This window comes from Aplysia californica, unplaced genomic scaffold, assembly GCF_000002075.1.
Source record: "Aplysia californica isolate F4 #8 unplaced genomic scaffold, AplCal3.0 scaffold00221, whole genome shotgun sequence".
NCBI lineage: Eukaryota > Metazoa > Mollusca > Gastropoda > Aplysiida > Aplysiidae > Aplysia > Aplysia californica.
In genome coordinates, this window is record NW_004797491.1 from 448,583 (window position 1) to 466,082 (window position 17,500).

The 17,500-nt window shown below is 41.8% G+C and overlaps 1 protein-coding gene across 1 annotated transcript in view; it reads right to left on the minus strand.

Annotated features, from left to right (window-relative positions):
• LOC101849054 overlaps window positions 1-17,500 on the minus strand; it is a gene marked incomplete in the record, with an annotated part of 63,754 nt that overhangs the window by 38,523 nt on the left and 7,731 nt on the right. Inside the window, 15 exon segments of the mRNA XM_013083255.2 lie at window positions 629-850; window positions 1,684-1,904; window positions 3,080-3,106; window positions 4,806-4,985; window positions 5,744-5,906; window positions 6,293-6,312; window positions 6,978-7,140; window positions 8,337-8,557; window positions 9,067-9,090; window positions 10,427-10,606; window positions 11,811-11,970; window positions 13,097-13,326; window positions 14,930-15,275; window positions 15,881-16,025; window positions 17,267-17,339. Of these exon segments, the coding sequence (XP_012938709.1) occupies window positions 629-850; window positions 1,684-1,904; window positions 3,080-3,106; window positions 4,806-4,985; window positions 5,744-5,906; window positions 6,293-6,312; window positions 6,978-7,140; window positions 8,337-8,557; window positions 9,067-9,090; window positions 10,427-10,606; window positions 11,811-11,970; window positions 13,097-13,326; window positions 14,930-15,275; window positions 15,881-16,025; window positions 17,267-17,339 (2,375 nt within the window).

The following is a 17,500-nucleotide window of genomic DNA, read 5'->3' on the forward strand; positions in this document are numbered from 1 at the left end:
GTAGGTAGGTTCTATAATTTTAAAGGCTTCTATTCTTTGTCAACCAAACATTGAAACAAATTGATAAGCATAAACTATAATTATACTACCAACACCACCCTCACCACTGCCACCGCGGCATTTGTTATTTTTGCCGTTAATGTTTCTTCAACTTTAAAAAAATCTGACCAAACTCCTCCCCCAACCCTCACTTATATTTAAACACACACACACACACACACACACACACACACACACACACACACACACACAAATACACACCTGCACGCACGCTCGCACGAGGCGAGAGAGAGAGAGAGAGAGAGAGAGAGAACGGGTGGGGGGTGAGTGTGTGAGAGAGAGAGAGACAGAGAGAGAGAGAGAGAGACAGAGAGAGAAAGAGAGAGAGAGAGAGGGGGAGGGGGGAAGGAGAGAGAAAGACAAGACAGCCCGACAGACAGACAGACCGACAGAAAGACACACAGACAGACAGACAGACAAACAGACAGACAGACAGACCGACAGAAAGACACACAGACAGACAGACAAACAGACAGACAGACAAACAGACAGACAGACAAACAGACAGACAGACAAACAGACAGACAGACAGACAGACAGACAGACAGACTAAAATGTGTGCACCCACCTCCACTCCCACAGCCATCAGTATGGTGCCGGCTGCCTTCATGGACTCGGCCTCTCTAGAAGTTGCCACTTTGTCTGAGGACAGGCCGTCAGTGATGACGAGCACAAGCTTGGGGACTTCGTCACGAGCACCAAATGACGTATCGTTTAGTTTCATTTCTGCCAAGTCCAACGCCTCGTTTGTGTACGTGTAGCCCAGTTGGTTTGGGATCTTTTCTAGGGCCTGAAAAAACAATCATCGTTAAAGAATGAAAACCTCTGTAAATGATTTGCGTTTACGGGTATGAAAGGTTGACAATCTATCTTCTCTCTGCAGAAATGGATTTGGCATCATTTTCGATTTTCGCGCTAGGCAAAAACTTTGACTGTTGAAACACAAAAACCAACTAGTTCTGGGTGAGGCAAGAGGAGCTATGAGTTCTTCATGATACAAATTATGTCCCAACAATTAATAATCATTGACAACTTCTGACTTACAACACATTAAAACTTTCACCATGGGTACGCGAAAAAAGGAGCGGCCGTGGTATTTCGCCTAAAAGGACACATGGCTTTGTCGGATGTCTACAATGTATTGTCACTGTAATTGCATTTTAAACAAACTCATTGATACGTACTTACGTTTACTTTTTCATCTTCTGTTGCCGTTAAGCGTCGAAGAGAGATGCAGTTTTCTATGGTAAGCCAGCTCCTCAGTTCTTTCAATTGGGATGTTATAATTTCTCAGGGTGTCCTCAACTCCCTCAATCCACCTTTTGCGTGGCCTTCCTCTTCCTTTATGGCCTGAGTGCTTGATGTTAAAGCATTGATACAATGAAGATAATTTACGAGGCAGACTGCCTAGGTCGTGCCTACCAGGGCCAAACCTGGCGACTTGTGATGCAGCACCCCGGTACATAGACGGAGGTAATCAATTACCTCCCGAGAATCGAACTCCTGTCTTTTGTGTGCAGCGGTTGAACAACAGACGCCAGTCGCAACTGCCTGTTTTAAGCAGCATCTAACCTAAACCCCTCTCCCTTTCCAGCCAAATAAGTAGACACGGCTTGTACTTACCGCGTAAAGACCGGTATTTGTGACATAGTCATCCAAGTCAAACTCCACTTGGGCGTCGTCTGAGTAGGCAATAGCGCCCACCTGGATGTCATTCGGCCCCAGCACGAAAGTGGTGGTGAGGCTGGCGGCAAAATTGAGGACCTTGGCCCACTCGACGTCGTCGATGCTGCCAGAAGCGTCCAGGACGAATACAATATCGGCCACCGTCTTGCACGTCAGTCCTGTTTGTTATATGAAATCAACGTCAGTCCTGTATATTATACAGAAACTACGTCAGTATTATATGTGATCAAACCCTACATCAGCCCTGTATGTGATACGAAACGTACGTCAGGCATGTAAGCTATACATATGTCAGCCCTGTGTGTGCTATAAAACCTACGTCACATTTGTGTATGATACAAAACGTAGATCAACCCTGTATATGATAAGAAACTTAGATCAGTCCCTGTATAGGATACAAAGCCTACGCCCGCCCTGTTTGGGATACAAAACATGCGTCATTTCTGTATGCTACAAGAAACCTACATCATTCCTGTATGTTGAACAAAATCTACGTCAGTCCTGTATGTGAAACGAAATCAACGTCAGTCCTGTATGTGATACAAAACCTGTGTCATACATGTATGTTATATCAAAACTATCTCAGCCCTGTACCTTATACGTAATCTGTGTCAGCCATGTATGTGATACGAAGCCATGTCAGCCCAGTAAATGATACAAAATCCACGTCAGCCCTGCATGTGATACGGAACTTAATTCAGCCCTGTATGTTATCCTAAACTTATGTCAGCCCTGTGTGTTATACGAAACCGACAATAATCCTGAATGTGATACACAACCTTTGTCAGACATGTGTACGATGCAAAACCTACCTCATTCCTGTATGTTAAACAAAACCTACGTCAGGCATGTTGTCAGCCCTGTATTTGATATAAAATCTACGTCAGCCTGGTATGTGATACAAAATCTACGTCAGTCCTGAATGTGATACCGAACCTACTACGTCAGTCTTGTATGTTAACGAAATCTACGTCAGCTCTCTATGTGATACAAAACCTATGACACATGTATGTTGTATCAAACCTATCTCAGCCCTGTACGTTATACGCAACCTATGTCAGATATGTATGTGATACAAAACCTACGTCAGCCATGTGTGTGATATGGTACTTACATCAGTCCTGTATGTTATAATTTAAGAAACCTACGTATCTCCGTCTCAGCCCAGATTGACACTTACAGACAAGATGGAAGCAGACCCCCATCATGAACAACCTAACTTGAGTCCATTGAGGCAAGAATCATAATGCGTAATTATTATCACTAACTACAAATTGGTCTCACTAACGTACGGATTCCATAACATTCACAAAAAAGATGCATTTATACTTACCCAGTCTCTCAATTGGAGGTGCAGGAGCTGAAATGAGAGAAAGGAAGGAGATGATGGTACAAACCGACAATTTCAAACTCAAAATATTAGCTATTTTGAGTAAGCAAGGAATTCCACAATTTTTCACATCCAATTTGAAGTTGTTACCTTAAAACAGTTATGTTTTAGTCAAAATTTTATGGATTTGTTTCTGTGAATACTTAGGTTATTCGTAACTGGACAGAAAATTACAATATTGGCGACAATAAGTAGTAAATGTAACACAACAGGACCAGGTGTAGATCTTGGGGTTGACGAAATCGGTGCTCCCAAAATGCTGCTTAAGGCTTTTACCGCACCTAGATAATTATGTCTATAGACTGACTAAAGCCTGTGTTTTAGGAAGTTGTGAACAATGGAGTAATACCGCACTACTTAGACACAACATTTTAGGAGTGAAAAATTGTGACCGGCCCCAAATCGAGTAGGACAAGTCTGACTAAAGACTAGTTTGAGCCAGTAAGAGAATAGAGCAGTTAACCGCACTAAGATAAAACTGCCCTGAAATTTAACGACACGCCGAGTTACATACACTTACGTATACATACATGCGATCGTGTTTTGATGACACGCCGAGTTCCTTCACAAACACATATATTATATATGCATCTGCTCTTTTTTACGCCAAAGAACATTCGGTGCACATCGTGCAAGGACCATCAGCAAGTATTTCCGGCACAGCTTCAAGAAGAAGGGTTACAGCTAGTGGATTGATGACGGCTATGACAAATAACAATAACGACCAACGACAACAACAACAATAACAACAACAACATTATCAGCAACAAAAGCAGCAATAACAACAACCAAAACAATTTCATCTCAGTTATTTTGTGCGCCCCTATGGCTTGTCAGCATGCATTGTGAACATAATGTGGTAACTGGTGATCTCTCGCACCTCTGTGAAGCGTTCCTCGTGACTAGCAAGATTTAGACCTTTTTTCTTATTTCACTGTGTACTCCCTCGCACGGGGAAAGGAGCAGTCTTGTCAAGTCCTGATTAAAGTAAGTGGAAACCGTAAATGCTGTATTTGACTTATCCTTGGTCTATGAATATAATGCTACATTGGTGACCCTTTTGCGAAACCTAGCTAGAACTTAAGGGGGTAAATGGCAGTGAGATTTTCATCTCACAGTGTTACTGATTTTTTTATGTACGGCGCTTTTATCTACATAGACCGTAGAATCAACCCTTGCCTGAGTGACAGCCATGTACTGTTTTCGAAGGTACTCTTAATAATCATTTTACTGACAAGAGTGGCTTCAGTTTTTGGTAGGGGTTCATTTTGACTTTTGTACGGACGACAACCCAAAGTACCTGCTCTTTTCTATTTTAGAACGTCCAAGTGATCTTTAATGTGCAAACATCTACTTAGGCAGAATTTTTTTGTCCTTATCTGAGAAGACTAAGTGCTCGACCCCTACTCACCCTAGGAACAAAGGATAAAGAGAATATGAAAAAAAAAACCCCAACAAACCCACGACACTGTAAAGAAATAGACAGGTACTCGAAATCAGGTTTACAAGAGAAAGAAAAACACGAAGAAAGGCACTGCCATTCATAAATGATCTCAGAGAAAGTAAGCGCACTCATATGACCTTAGCAGTTGCGAGCGCCGTAAAACCTTATACTATACTATACTATACTATACAGAGAAAGTAAAACAAGAAAAAGAAATGTACCCACGTTCACAGGTGATGCTAGCGACCGCTTCCTGCACGGTGTGGAGAGCGCTGTAGTCGCTGATCATGAACACATCGCCCCGCCCACTGGCCACTTTCCTCAGTTCTGATTGGTCCGCGCTGCCTACTCCGATGGTGACGATACGGACGCCGGTGTCTTTAAGGGCCTCCGCCTCTCTATAAGCTAATGAAATAAACAAGTGGAGGTTAGGGTTGTGAGGGGGGGGGGGTAGTTAGGATCTGGAAGGGGTAGGGGTTGGGGTCGGGGTAGTCAAGTTGACACGGAGGTAAAATGAAAGACATTACAAATATTAATTTAAATAATTGAAAACTAAACAAATAGACCACCACCACCACCACTAACAACAACAAAAACATCAACATAAACAACAACAATAATAATAACAACAACAGCCACAGCACTAACAACAACAACAACAATAACAACAACAACAATAGAACTCACAGCAGTCAGAAACACCACAAAATAGGAGGAGCACATGAAGAAGGCTGCCTATTGGCGCGATCACAACTCACTGCTGGCAAAACCCAGGACTGGTCACTTCTCTGGGCTGCAGGCCTACAAAAATAGAATGGACAAAACATTGGACCCAATATGTCCATTGTGCAGCGAGGAGCACAAATATTTGGAGCACTGGCTGCAGAGATGCCCAGACACGGAGGTCCGGCGATGACATTTAGGGATGTTGGACTGCCACACATGCTACCCAAGAGAGACGGTGGCCCTGGCGAAGAGCACGCTCTTATATATATATATATATATATATATATAATATATATATATACACACATACACAACTACAACAAGAAGAACAACAACAACAGCAGCAACAGCAGCAACAGCAGCAACAGCAGCAACAGCAGCAGCAGCAGCGATGTATTTGCATTATATTATGCCACTCCTTATTCCGTCTTCCTTACTACTGTCTGGGAAATCTGAGTTCCCGTCCGTGAGCAGCACAACAATCTTGGTGGCGTTCTGTCTGCCTCCGTGAGTCGGATCGAACATGTCGTCCGTTTTGACTGTGGACAGGCCCAGATCAGTGCGGGTGAGAGACGCCATGTACGAGGCAGACGTCAACGCCTGGAATGAGAATTAAACTCTTTCAGTTTCAAACTAACGTCCCGTTCAACATTACTTGGATTATCTGAAACAGGGGCACTGGAATTATTGCATATCAAAATTCATCGAATGGATAAAGCCTGGAAGCTGCAACAAGCCCAAACTTTCGAGAAAATCATTGTATAAAATCGTCATCAATTTTTTTTTTTGGAGCATTTTATACAACTTTTTTTTCAGTGTTCTAATAAAGATTTTGACATAGTTTGACCTCTCAGACATTTTCAATACCATCGTGTCTTAGAATATTGTGGAAACAGAAAATAAGGAAAGAAGAGTTAAGAAGGATAGGTAAAGGGCACGGTACGAAAGGAGATACCTTACAGAAGATGGGAATAGGACATAAAAACCTGGTCTGGAACAAAAACAACTGAGGCAGACAGAATGACAAGAGACACAGTGTTATAATTGAGTAAGGTCCGAGAAGCGAGAAGCAGCGACCAACAACTGGAAAAATGAAGAAGAAGAAGAAGAAGAAGAAGAAGAAGAAGAAGAAGAAGAAGAAGAAGAAGAAGAAGACAACAACAACAATAACAACAACAACAACAATAGAACTCACAGCAGTCAGAAACACCACAAAATAGGAGGAGCACATGAAGAAGGCTGCCTATTGGCGCGATCACAACTCACTGCTGGCAAAACCCAGGACTGGTCACTTCTCTGGGCTGCAGGCCTACAAAAATAGAATGGACAAAACATTGGACCCAATATGTCCATTGTGCAGCGAGGAGCACAAATATTTGGAGCACTGGCTGCAGAGATGCCCAGACACGGAGGTCCGGCGATGACATTTAGGGATGTTGGACTGCCACACATGCTACCCAAGAGAGACGGTGGCCCTGGCGAAGAGCACGCTCTTATATATATATATATATATATATATATAATATATATATATACACACATACACAACTACAACAAGAAGAACAACAACAACAGCAGCAACAGCAGCAACAGCAGCAACAGCAGCAACAGCAGCAGCAGCAGCGATGTATTTGCATTATATTATGCCACTCCTTATTCCGTCTTCCTTACTACTGTCTGGGAAATCTGAGTTCCCGTCCGTGAGCAGCACAACAATCTTGGTGGCGTTCTGTCTGCCTCCGTGAGTCGGATCGAACATGTCGTCCGTTTTGACTGTGGACAGGCCCAGATCAGTGCGGGTGAGAGACGCCATGTACGAGGCAGACGTCAACGCCTGGAATGAGAATTAAACTCTTTCAGTTTCAAACTAACGTCCCGTTCAACATTACTTGGATTATCTGAAACAGGGGCACTGGAATTATTGCATATCAAAATTCATCGAATGGATAAAGCCTGGAAGCTGCAACAAGCCCAAACTTTCGAGAAAATCATTGTATAAAATCGTCATCAATTTTTTTTTTTGGAGCATTTTATACAACTTTTTTTTCAGTGTTCTAATAAAGATTTTGACATAGTTTGACCTCTCAGACATTTTCAATACCATCGTGTCTTAGAATATTGTGGAAACAGAAAATAAGGAAAGAAGAGTTAAGAAGGATAGGTAAAGGGCACGGTACGAAAGGAGATACCTTACAGAAGATGGGAATAGGACATAAAAACCTGGTCTGGAACAAAAACAACTGAGGCAGACAGAATGACAAGAGACACAGTGTTATAATTGAGTAAGGTCCGAGAAGCGAGAAGCAGCGACCAACAACTGGAAAAATGAAGAAGAAGAAGAAGAAGAAGAAGAAGAAGAAGAAGAAGAAGAAGAAGAAGAAGAAGAAGAAGAAGAAGAAGAAGAAGAAGAAGAAGAAGAAGAAGAAGAAGAAGAAGAAGAAGGAGGAGGAGGAGGAGGAGGAGGAGGAGGAGGAGGAGGAGGAGGAGGAGGAGGAGGAGGAGGAGGAGGAGAAGAAGAAGAAGAAGAAGAAGAACAAGAACAAGAACAAGAACAAGAACAAGAACAAGAAGAACAAGAACAAAAAGAACAAGAAGAACAAGAAGAAGATCAAATGTAACAGTATTCAAACCTATCTCACCCAACCCATTCTAAACCCACCCGTCTCAGCTTACCTCACCCCGGCTCAACTCACCTCGTCTCATCGCCTCTTTCTTGATTTTGACCTATCTCACTTTGCCATCTTAGGTCGCTCCGACCTAGCCAAGCGGGCACCAGCTTCTGACGTGTATTAGTTGTGCTCTTCGCCACATCGTGCAGAAGACCTGAGTTCAGTTTCTAGATGGTAGTTGTTGTTTTTTGGCTACTAAGTATTTCTGTCTATCTGCTGGGATGTTGTATACTTCTCGGTCCGGTTTGGCCGTGACGAGAAAAGTCGATCAGAGCAGCCCACCTTCTAAGTGATCTAAATTCTGGCAATTGGGAGGTTTAAAACGTTTGCAATAACAATTACATGAACAAATAAAACTTACCTGGGACAGATGTACATGATCCGAGTATTTGTTCAAGTCAAACAGTTTCTGAGCGGTGTCTGAAAAGATGACCGCCCCGAACTGCATGTCCCCTGAACCCAGCTGGAAGTTGTCGGTCAGGTTCACCGCCCACTGGAGTTGTCTAGCGTAGTCCTTGGTGCCAATACTTCCGGAGGAGTCCATGACAAAGATCACGTCTGCTTCAGACCTACACCTTACATCTGGAAACCCGCACGCAAACAAACAAACAATAAAAAATATAATGTGTTATTAAAGTTTTGCACTATCATCGACACAGTTTAGATAATTTAGGGGCCACGCTGCTTCGACTAAGCCGAACAGTGACAATCAGGGCTGAGAGGGATATAACAAACGGAAATATACGATTTAAAAAAAACCCGCCTCAATCCTGGGTACAAGGGGGAAAGCCTATCTGTGTGATAGGACAAATGTCGATTTAAAAAAATATAATTTACGTCATAAGTTCGACAATGATATCTTTTATATTTCCTTGTCCTTTGTTTCTTGTCATAATGTGTGCTCACTTATTCCTTGCTTTACTGCGAGAAAAAACTTTAGCACAGTCAAAGTCATGCAGACTAGAAAGAAAAGGGGTAAATAGACACAAATGAATGATGTGAAATGAAGTAGAAAATTGCGCCTTATCAAGACCTCGAAGAACTGAAGGTAATAATATAACAATGAAAAAGCACCGTGATGATTATTTTACCTGGTTTTGATAGGGTCACATGATCTGGGGATAAAAAAGGAGAAGAAAAATCAATTAACATACGAAAATGTCAGCTGTATGTGCTATCCTCACTGAGTGTAAGACGGACCTAGATCTATAATAATATAGATTCTGTTTTCAGCTAAATGTGTTTAATCCCAACTATATCTAGCCGATGTATATTTAAGTACAAAGGTACTGTCAAATGCACAAAAATGGACAAAGACTAGTCCAACGTGATAGACAAGGACGCCTTTTTTGAAGAAGAAGAAGAAGAAGAAGAAGAAGAAGAAGAAGAAGAAGAAGAAGAAGGAGGAGGAGGAGGAGGAGGAGGAGGAGGAGGAGGAGGAGGAGGAGGAGGAGGAGGAGGAAGAGAAGAAGAAGAAAAAGAAGAAGAAGAACAAGAACAAGAACAAGAACAAGAACAAGAAGAACAAGAACAAAAAGAACAAGAAGAACAAGAAGAAGATCAAATGTAACAGTATTCAAACCTATCTCACCCAACCCATTCTAAACCCACCCGTCTCAGCTTACCTCACCCCGGCTCAACTCACCTCGTCTCATCGCCTCTTTTTAAAAATACATCTATGTTTTTGATACATGTATAGAGAAATAACAATTTAGATCCCCAGATCTTTGCTCGCCCAAATTATTGCGCAATCACATACTGAATGCAGATATTATTATCCTTTACTGCTGTACCTCACCAACAGCCCATATTACAATATTGCAAATTATACAACATGAAACTTTGACTCCTCTCCCTCCATACGACAACCACGTGATGAGGTGCCACCCCGTTTCCATGCATTCTTTCAATATTAGAGCTCTGTTGACTTTCGTTCTGTTGTTTTATGAGTATCTCCTTTCATTGTTGGAGTGCTCGATGTACAGACAGACAAATATAATGTGACTGCAGATAGCTATAGGTCGCCTTAGTTGTCCCAAGTTTCGATTTGTAATATTTGAAAATGATGGTGGATGTAGCCGAGAGGTGTGGATACCTATACCAGTTTACCCAAATGATATAAAACAAAACGGAGAGAGATTTCCAGTTCGAGAGCTCTCGGATTATCTTTGTAAGTTTATTTTCTTTTGGCAGATGCCCTACCCTCTCACCCCTTTCCTCAAATTGGAAGAAAGGGAAAAGAAATACCCTACTCTGTATACAAGTATGAGTCATGTGTAATATAAATGCTCATACGAATTGTATTGATATGGTTTATAATCGGAGAATCCTTCACTTATTCCTTCTTTTTTCAAGCCACAAAAAAGTTTCCCTTATTGAAATTAATTCTTTAGAGTGTAAGTGGGTGTTCAACTCAAGCTAAACAAAATACATTCAAAGAAATGAACAAACCTTCACAGGTTCGATTGGCCACAGAATGTTGGATCTTATCTAGGGCATCGAATCCCGCCACTTGGAACACATCCTGTTGAGAGGTGGACATATCCTGCAGTTCCTTCAAGTCCGCGTCGGCAATGCCGATGGTGATGATTCGGACACCATCGGCCCTCAGTAGACGAGCGGAAGCCTGGGCTAGATACGAGAAAGAGGACTCCAATAGATATACAATGTCACCATAACCTGTTTGTCGCTTGCAGCTGTCATTCACTTACTGGGGGCACTCCATTCGCTCGGCCATTATCATGCTGGCCTATGAAGCGGCTGCCCTAAATTGAATTCCACATTGAGCGTTCGTGAACTTGGGTTGCTTTGAGTTTCCAAAGCTCTCAACCCATTTGGCTCCGTCCTATCGGAGACGGACACTAAATTCAGAGACCCCGGCTGTTAAAATAACCCACCAGTGTTGATAGGGCCGTTAAACCCATACACTTAAACACTTCATTCACTTACTCCATCTTTACCAGCCGGCAAGAACCCATTTGCAGTTACGCGAACGGAGAAAATATGGTAAAGTGCCTTCCTATGGATAAAACTTCTATCGAATCCATAAAGTTTCGAGTGTACGTCCTAGGACTAAAGCGGCTAAATTTCAAGGTCGTAGGGAGCCACAGTAAAAAATTCAACTTCGACCATGAGTACTTCGTATGTGCAACAAAACCATGTACATTCTGTGCACATAATGAAATTATGACGAGTGGCTGTTCTTTATTCAGTTTCCGATATTTGAATACCCCCTCCCCTTCCCAACCCCCAAGGAATCGAGCAAAATGAATCATGGTAAAAGCAAACATTTCTTGAGAATATCGCCTGAGATTACCTTGGATTTGTCTTGTGTCTTGCCAAAGGGGACGGAAAGTAATTACTGTGGCTACCTCTGACTGCCCTTTCAGTCGACAGTTGTGGTTGCCTCTGATTGGCTATCAATGAAATCATTTTTGACCTTGTTAAACTGTCCTCACGTGGTCATCATAATTGTATCGACATAATTCAGATCTACTACGTTGCGAGCCCCCCCCCCCCCCCCCCCCAACTTTTCTCCCTTGCTCGACAGGCCAGCTCAGGCTAAGAGGGATGCAGACAGACTGTCCCCATTAAAATCTTCCTCTCTTGGGAATCGAACTCACGTTTTCTGAGCACAATGGCAAAGAACCTTACTATTACACCACAGACGATGTTTTCCATATGTGGTCTGAACAAAGTCATGAGAGCTATAAACAAACAATATTAATATTATTTGGTCAAAATTATATAGACCGTAAACTCGACTCATTCATCATTGATACCATTATGGTCCTAAGCTCTTTTTCTTTTCTTTGTTTCTGCACGACGAGCTTACTGTTGGTTGGCTCCGTGGATTCTCCATCTGTCATAACGATGACGATTTTGGACGCGTTGTCTCTACCACCATGGGAGGAGTCGAAGAGACCATTCCTTATGTAATCCAGACCCAAATTTGTGAACGTTCTTTCGTCCAGGTAGCGTGCAGATACGATCGCCTATAAAAAAATAAGTGGGTACGCGGGGAGGGGTGGGTGTCAAATCGTGTGCCCTGCTGTCTTTAAGAATGATAGTAGTTGGGAAGGAAAGATGAGAGGTGATATGAAACCTGACTTCAGGTCACAAAGCCGCAATACTGCATTATTGAAAAACATATTTGTTTAAACAAAGAAAAATAAATCTAGCTTCAGAGGTACCAGTACAACCATTGTGATACATGCAGTCCCCCCTCCCCAACCAAGAGCCGTGAGGAGAAGGAGGTGGATTCTCTTATTTGCCGTCTCTATTCGGTCTCATTCTTATCGAATATATGAACTTTAGACGCAGATATGCATAAATCAAATAGAGCCGTTCTAACAAACTTTTAAACCACATCCACTTTGGGGTAGAGACCAGTATGATCATCAAAATCCTTCAAGATTTCAGACTTAGTTTCGGAGGGGTCTCTCTATAAGAAAGCAGCATATAAGACAAGCGGTGACTTTGCAAGACACAACAACCTACCATATTCACTTTCGTGTCTTAACTTAGAGAGACCAGAAAGTGCACTCGTCATAAATTCTTCAAGTTCTACCTTAGAAAGGGCTGTGTTCTTATCATAACCTTCCAAACCCTGCCTTGGAAAGAGAGAGAGAGAAAGAGAGAGAGAGAGAGAGAGAGAGGGAGAGAGAAAGAGAGAGGGGGGAGAGAAAGAAAGAAAGAAAGAAAGAAAGAAAGAAAGAAAGACAGAAAGAAAGAAAGACAGAAAGAAGGAGAGAGAGAGGGTGAAAGGGGAAGAGAGAGAGGGAGAGGGGGAGAAAGAGAGAGAGAGGAAAAGAGAGAGAGGGAAAGAGAGAAAGAAAGAGAGATAGAAAGAGAGAGAGACAGATGTGTGTGCGTGTGTGTGTGTGTGTGTGTGTGTGTGTGTGTGTGTGTGTGTGTGTGTGTGTGTGTGTGTGTGTGTGTGTGTGTATGGACGTCATAAACCTTCAAGTCCTACCTTAAAAAGAGGGAGAGAGATTCCGTCCCCCCTTCCAACACTCGAAAAATAGGGCAAAATGAATCATGGAAAGAGCAAACATTTCTTGAGAACGTCACTAGGGATACCTTGGACTTGTGTCATAAGCCTTCAACTTCAAGTCCTACCTTAGACAGAGCTGTGTGATCGTCATAATCATCTAAGTCCAAGAGTCCGTGAGCTGCGTCTCCGAACAATACAACGCCAAACCTGACGTCATTCGGACCCAGTCTGAACTGTCGTGTCATGTTGGCGGCAAACTTTAGCTGTTTGGCATAGTTGTCCTTACCGATACTTCCAGAAGAATCCAGGAGGAAGATAATGTCAGCCAAAGCGTGACACATAGGGGCTGGGGCCGCTACAGAGAAGGACAGGTGGGGAAAGAGAACATGGAATGAAAAAAAGGGAGGACCAGAACACATTTTGCGACCTGGATCCTGTAGAAACAGCTACAGGGTCTCTTTAAAAAAATAGAGGACCAATACTTAAAGGACAATAATTTGGTCATCAATACACTATTTCAACAAAACTTCGAACAAATAAATAAATTCTAACCAGAGGATCTTCAAGCTTGGAAATCGGAAGAACATCCATTAACGCCTTCGAGAAATATCCAAAAAAAATTTTAAAAATTAAGGCTCAACTCGGTAAAACGCAAAATTTTGCTTCTTAAAAGACCGTAAAACCAAACCACTACAGTCACAGCAGATGGATATCTCATCGTGCTGAGAACGTTTTGGAGATGCTTGGTGAGGAGAAGGTGTTATACTGTAGAGATCTGGTTCCAGTGGGATGAGGCCACACCCCAAATGTCTTGAGTGGCACTTGTATGATTGTAAGAAAGGTTTGGGAAACGCCTTAAAAGACCTACGTTTACAAATGAATTATATATATATAGTCACCACAGTTCCCAAAACTTAAGCCCTTACAATATTATTACATTTGGCTTTTTGGGTTGTTTTTTTTACAGACAGAGTCTAAGGAAAAAGCCACAAGCGATCGAACAGTTGAAATTCAATGTTGAACAAGATGTCCAAAGAATCGACCCAAAACATGCCACGCGGATATTTAAAACTTCCAGTGGCTTATTAGAGCTTGTTTGGAGAGAAATGGTCAACACCTTGATATTTAGATAGCAGTCATCTCCCTAGGTTTATTTGGCAATATAATTTTTTTTTCTTCAATGCAGAAATGAAGACTCTTTCAAACAGAACAGTACGATTGATTTTTAAGAAGTTGCAACGTTTTGCGTTTCACCTAATTTTGATTAAAATTTTTAAAAATTGACATTTTTCCAAAAAAAGTTGATTTAGGCTAAAACAGCACCTGGACATGGATGGCTGGTGCCTCTATAAATAAATCATTGATGGTCTGGTCTGGTAGTTGATTTATTTCATACTCACAAATATAATGTATCTACCGGATGAATTTTTTTATTTCCAAGTTACATTAAAATCAGTGTACAGATGACCAAGTTATTGGCCTTTAAATGGGTCCTCTTTTTTCTGACACCTGACTCAAATCTTCCTAAGGTTAAGACAAGAAAGGCCTGGATACATATGCTTCTAAAATCTAAAAAGCAAAACAAAACTGACACGGCATTGGCAACTTTGTTTATACTGAAGGTTTTGTGTAAAACAAAGAAGAGAATGTTTGGTTCGTACGAAAAAACTGTGTGTTAACACATATAGTGTTGTTGATTTGGCAACAATGGGGGATTATAGGCGCGCGGGTCCATACAGAGGAGAGAAATACATTTAAATATCCAACACACTCATCGAAATATTTTGATCACGTGGGACGTATAACTCGGAGTGAGAGGGATACAACATCCCAGCAAACAGACGGAGATGCTCAATTAGATAGGCTTCCAACACGAGAATCGAACTCACGGTTTCTGCGTGCAACCGCGAAGCGCCAAACCCCTACACAGCAGACCGTCGTGAGACAAAGGACCTTACCTGTCTTACACGCCTGCTTTCCCACTAGCTTCCCGATGGAATCCAGTGTAGTGTAACCGGCCGCTTCAATGACGTTGTCGGCTGCAGACGCGATGTCCTCTAGCTCAGAGCGTCTCGTATGGTCTCCGACACCAATGGCCAAAACTTGTGCCCCTGTCGCTTTCAGGCGGGCGGCCTCGCTGTGAGTCTGGTCTGGGTTGGTCGACTCGCCGTCTGTGATGACGATGACCAGTTTTGTAACGTTTGGGCGAGCACCGTGACTAGGGGACAGAACTTGTTCTCGCGCCAATTTCAGGCCCAGATTCGTATACGTCACCGAAGACAGGAAAGGAGCTTTCATGATCGCCTGATGATTTGTATGAAAAATTACCTTAAACTTAAAACGTTCAGGTTGGTTTTGAAGCTTGTAAATTTATTTTTTTTTACTACGCAGTGCGGCTACCTATTTCTAGAGAAGCAAGCTACATATAAATGCCAGTATGTGACAAGAGTCTGGCAGCTGCATAACAAAGAAAGTGTTGGATTGAAATCCACAGAGTAAAATATCAAAGGAAAGACCGCATGGAACCTGGAAAAGAATTACAGAAATTGATGTACAGAAAAGTGGAAAGACATAGAATAACATCAAGAGACTAGTCCAGGATAGAGAAAAATGGAACGAGTTTATCAGTGGCCTATACTCTGGTGCAGGGTGAGAAAGGCAATGATGATGATGTGAAAGAGTAGCGTCCGTATTCTAACTAATCCATCCTAACTACCAGTAAAAAAAAAGATAGGTACAATTTTGCAGGATTCAAACTCGGTGCGTCCAGTTTACGAATCGGTCAAACTGAGTCTGAATAAAAAGCTTCTTGTAAAGGATGCGAGGGGTGATCATCTGTTTAGAATCTATTCTTTTTTCAAGCAGGGTTTATGCTCAACAGAAAAGAGCACAGAAAAAAAACAACTCACGTTCCTTATGTCAGCATGGTTGGTGAAGTTGTTCAAATAAAAGAGGACGCGGGAATCGCTTGAGAAAACCACAGTGCCAAATTGGACGTCGTTCGGTCCCACTGTGAAACTGTCAGTGATGTTGGCTAAAAACTCCAGCTGGGTCCTGGAGAATAAAAACACGAAAACAAAGATAAGGAAAGGGTATAATTTCTAAAGGGGGAGGGGATGGGGTTTCAAGTAAAACTGTTGCTCAGTTAGACTTTTTGGCAGTCAAAGCATAATATCATTCTCCTTGTTCTTTTTCTCTTCTCTTTTTGACCCCCCCCCCCCCTTTTTGAAATTTCAGGGCCGTCTTGGTTCATACTAAAATTCCTATCATAACAGACTATGAGTAAAGAATGACATGGTAGCTTTGCTATCCTCAGTGAATGAGATTCCATATCTCACGCGTTGAGAAAGAAATATGACCTAGTTCCACTTTATTGATAGCTTTTGTTATTATTATTATTATTATTATTATTATTATTATTATTATTATTATTATTATTACTATCATTATTATTATTATTATTAATATTGTTGTTGTGTTTGTGATGTTGTTGTTGTTATTGTTGTTGCTGTTGTTGTTGTTGTTGTTGTTGCTGCTGCTGTTGTTGTAGTTGGAGTCGTTGTCGTCGTTGTTGATTTTGCTGTTGCTGTTGTTATTGTAGCTGTTGTTGTTATTGTTTGGTAAGAGCAATGCATAGCTATTAGATGGACATAATGAGTGTTAAGTAATAATTAAGGTTACTGAACACAGTGAAATGATAGTTAGTATGATGTTGGGTTATAGTGCGGATGATCCTGGTTCGATACCCCTATAGATTTTTCTTTAACAAGTGTTACTTGGATAATTTCTAAGACGTACTTGGTTCGGTCATGTCGGAGATGGAAGTTAAAATTCAGAGGTCCCGCCTCTTAAACATCTCTACATTGTTGAAAGTGGCAAAAAAAAAACAACACACCCAAATCCTAACATACACTGAAAAGGTATGTGAACTGTTCGATGACAAGTTTTCGGAGACCCAAAGGTTAAAAGCTAAGAATGTTTCTGAGCGTTGTAGGGTCTGTCGGGATAATGATATCCCCGTTGAGCGGGAATATGGGCGATAAGAAGGTTATTTATTTATTTATTCTTTTTTCTAACTTTATTTACTAATTCATTCCTTCGTTCATTCATTCCTTCATTCTTTCATTTCTTCCTTCATTCATTCCTTAATTCATTCCTTTATTTTTGTTTCTTTATTCAATTATTGATTGTTTAGTTTTTTGTTTGATTATCATTTATCTATCCATTTGTTTGTTTGCTTGTCTATTAGATTTCCTGGCAGTGCTGAAGTGACCGAGATACAGGTTTTAACTCACTTGTAGTGGTGGGAGCCGATGCTGCCAGATGAGTCCATCACAAATACGATGTCTGCCTTGGCCGTGCACTTGTCTGTCACAACACGCCGGGAAGGAGAGAGGGAGAGGTGAGGGAGAGAGGGGATACAGAGCTCAGAGGAGAGGGAGGAGGGGGTGACGAGGGATGGAGGGTTTGGAAAAAGAGGTTAGGGGAGAGAGGGAAGGAAGGGGTGGCGAGGGGTGGGGGAGAATCAA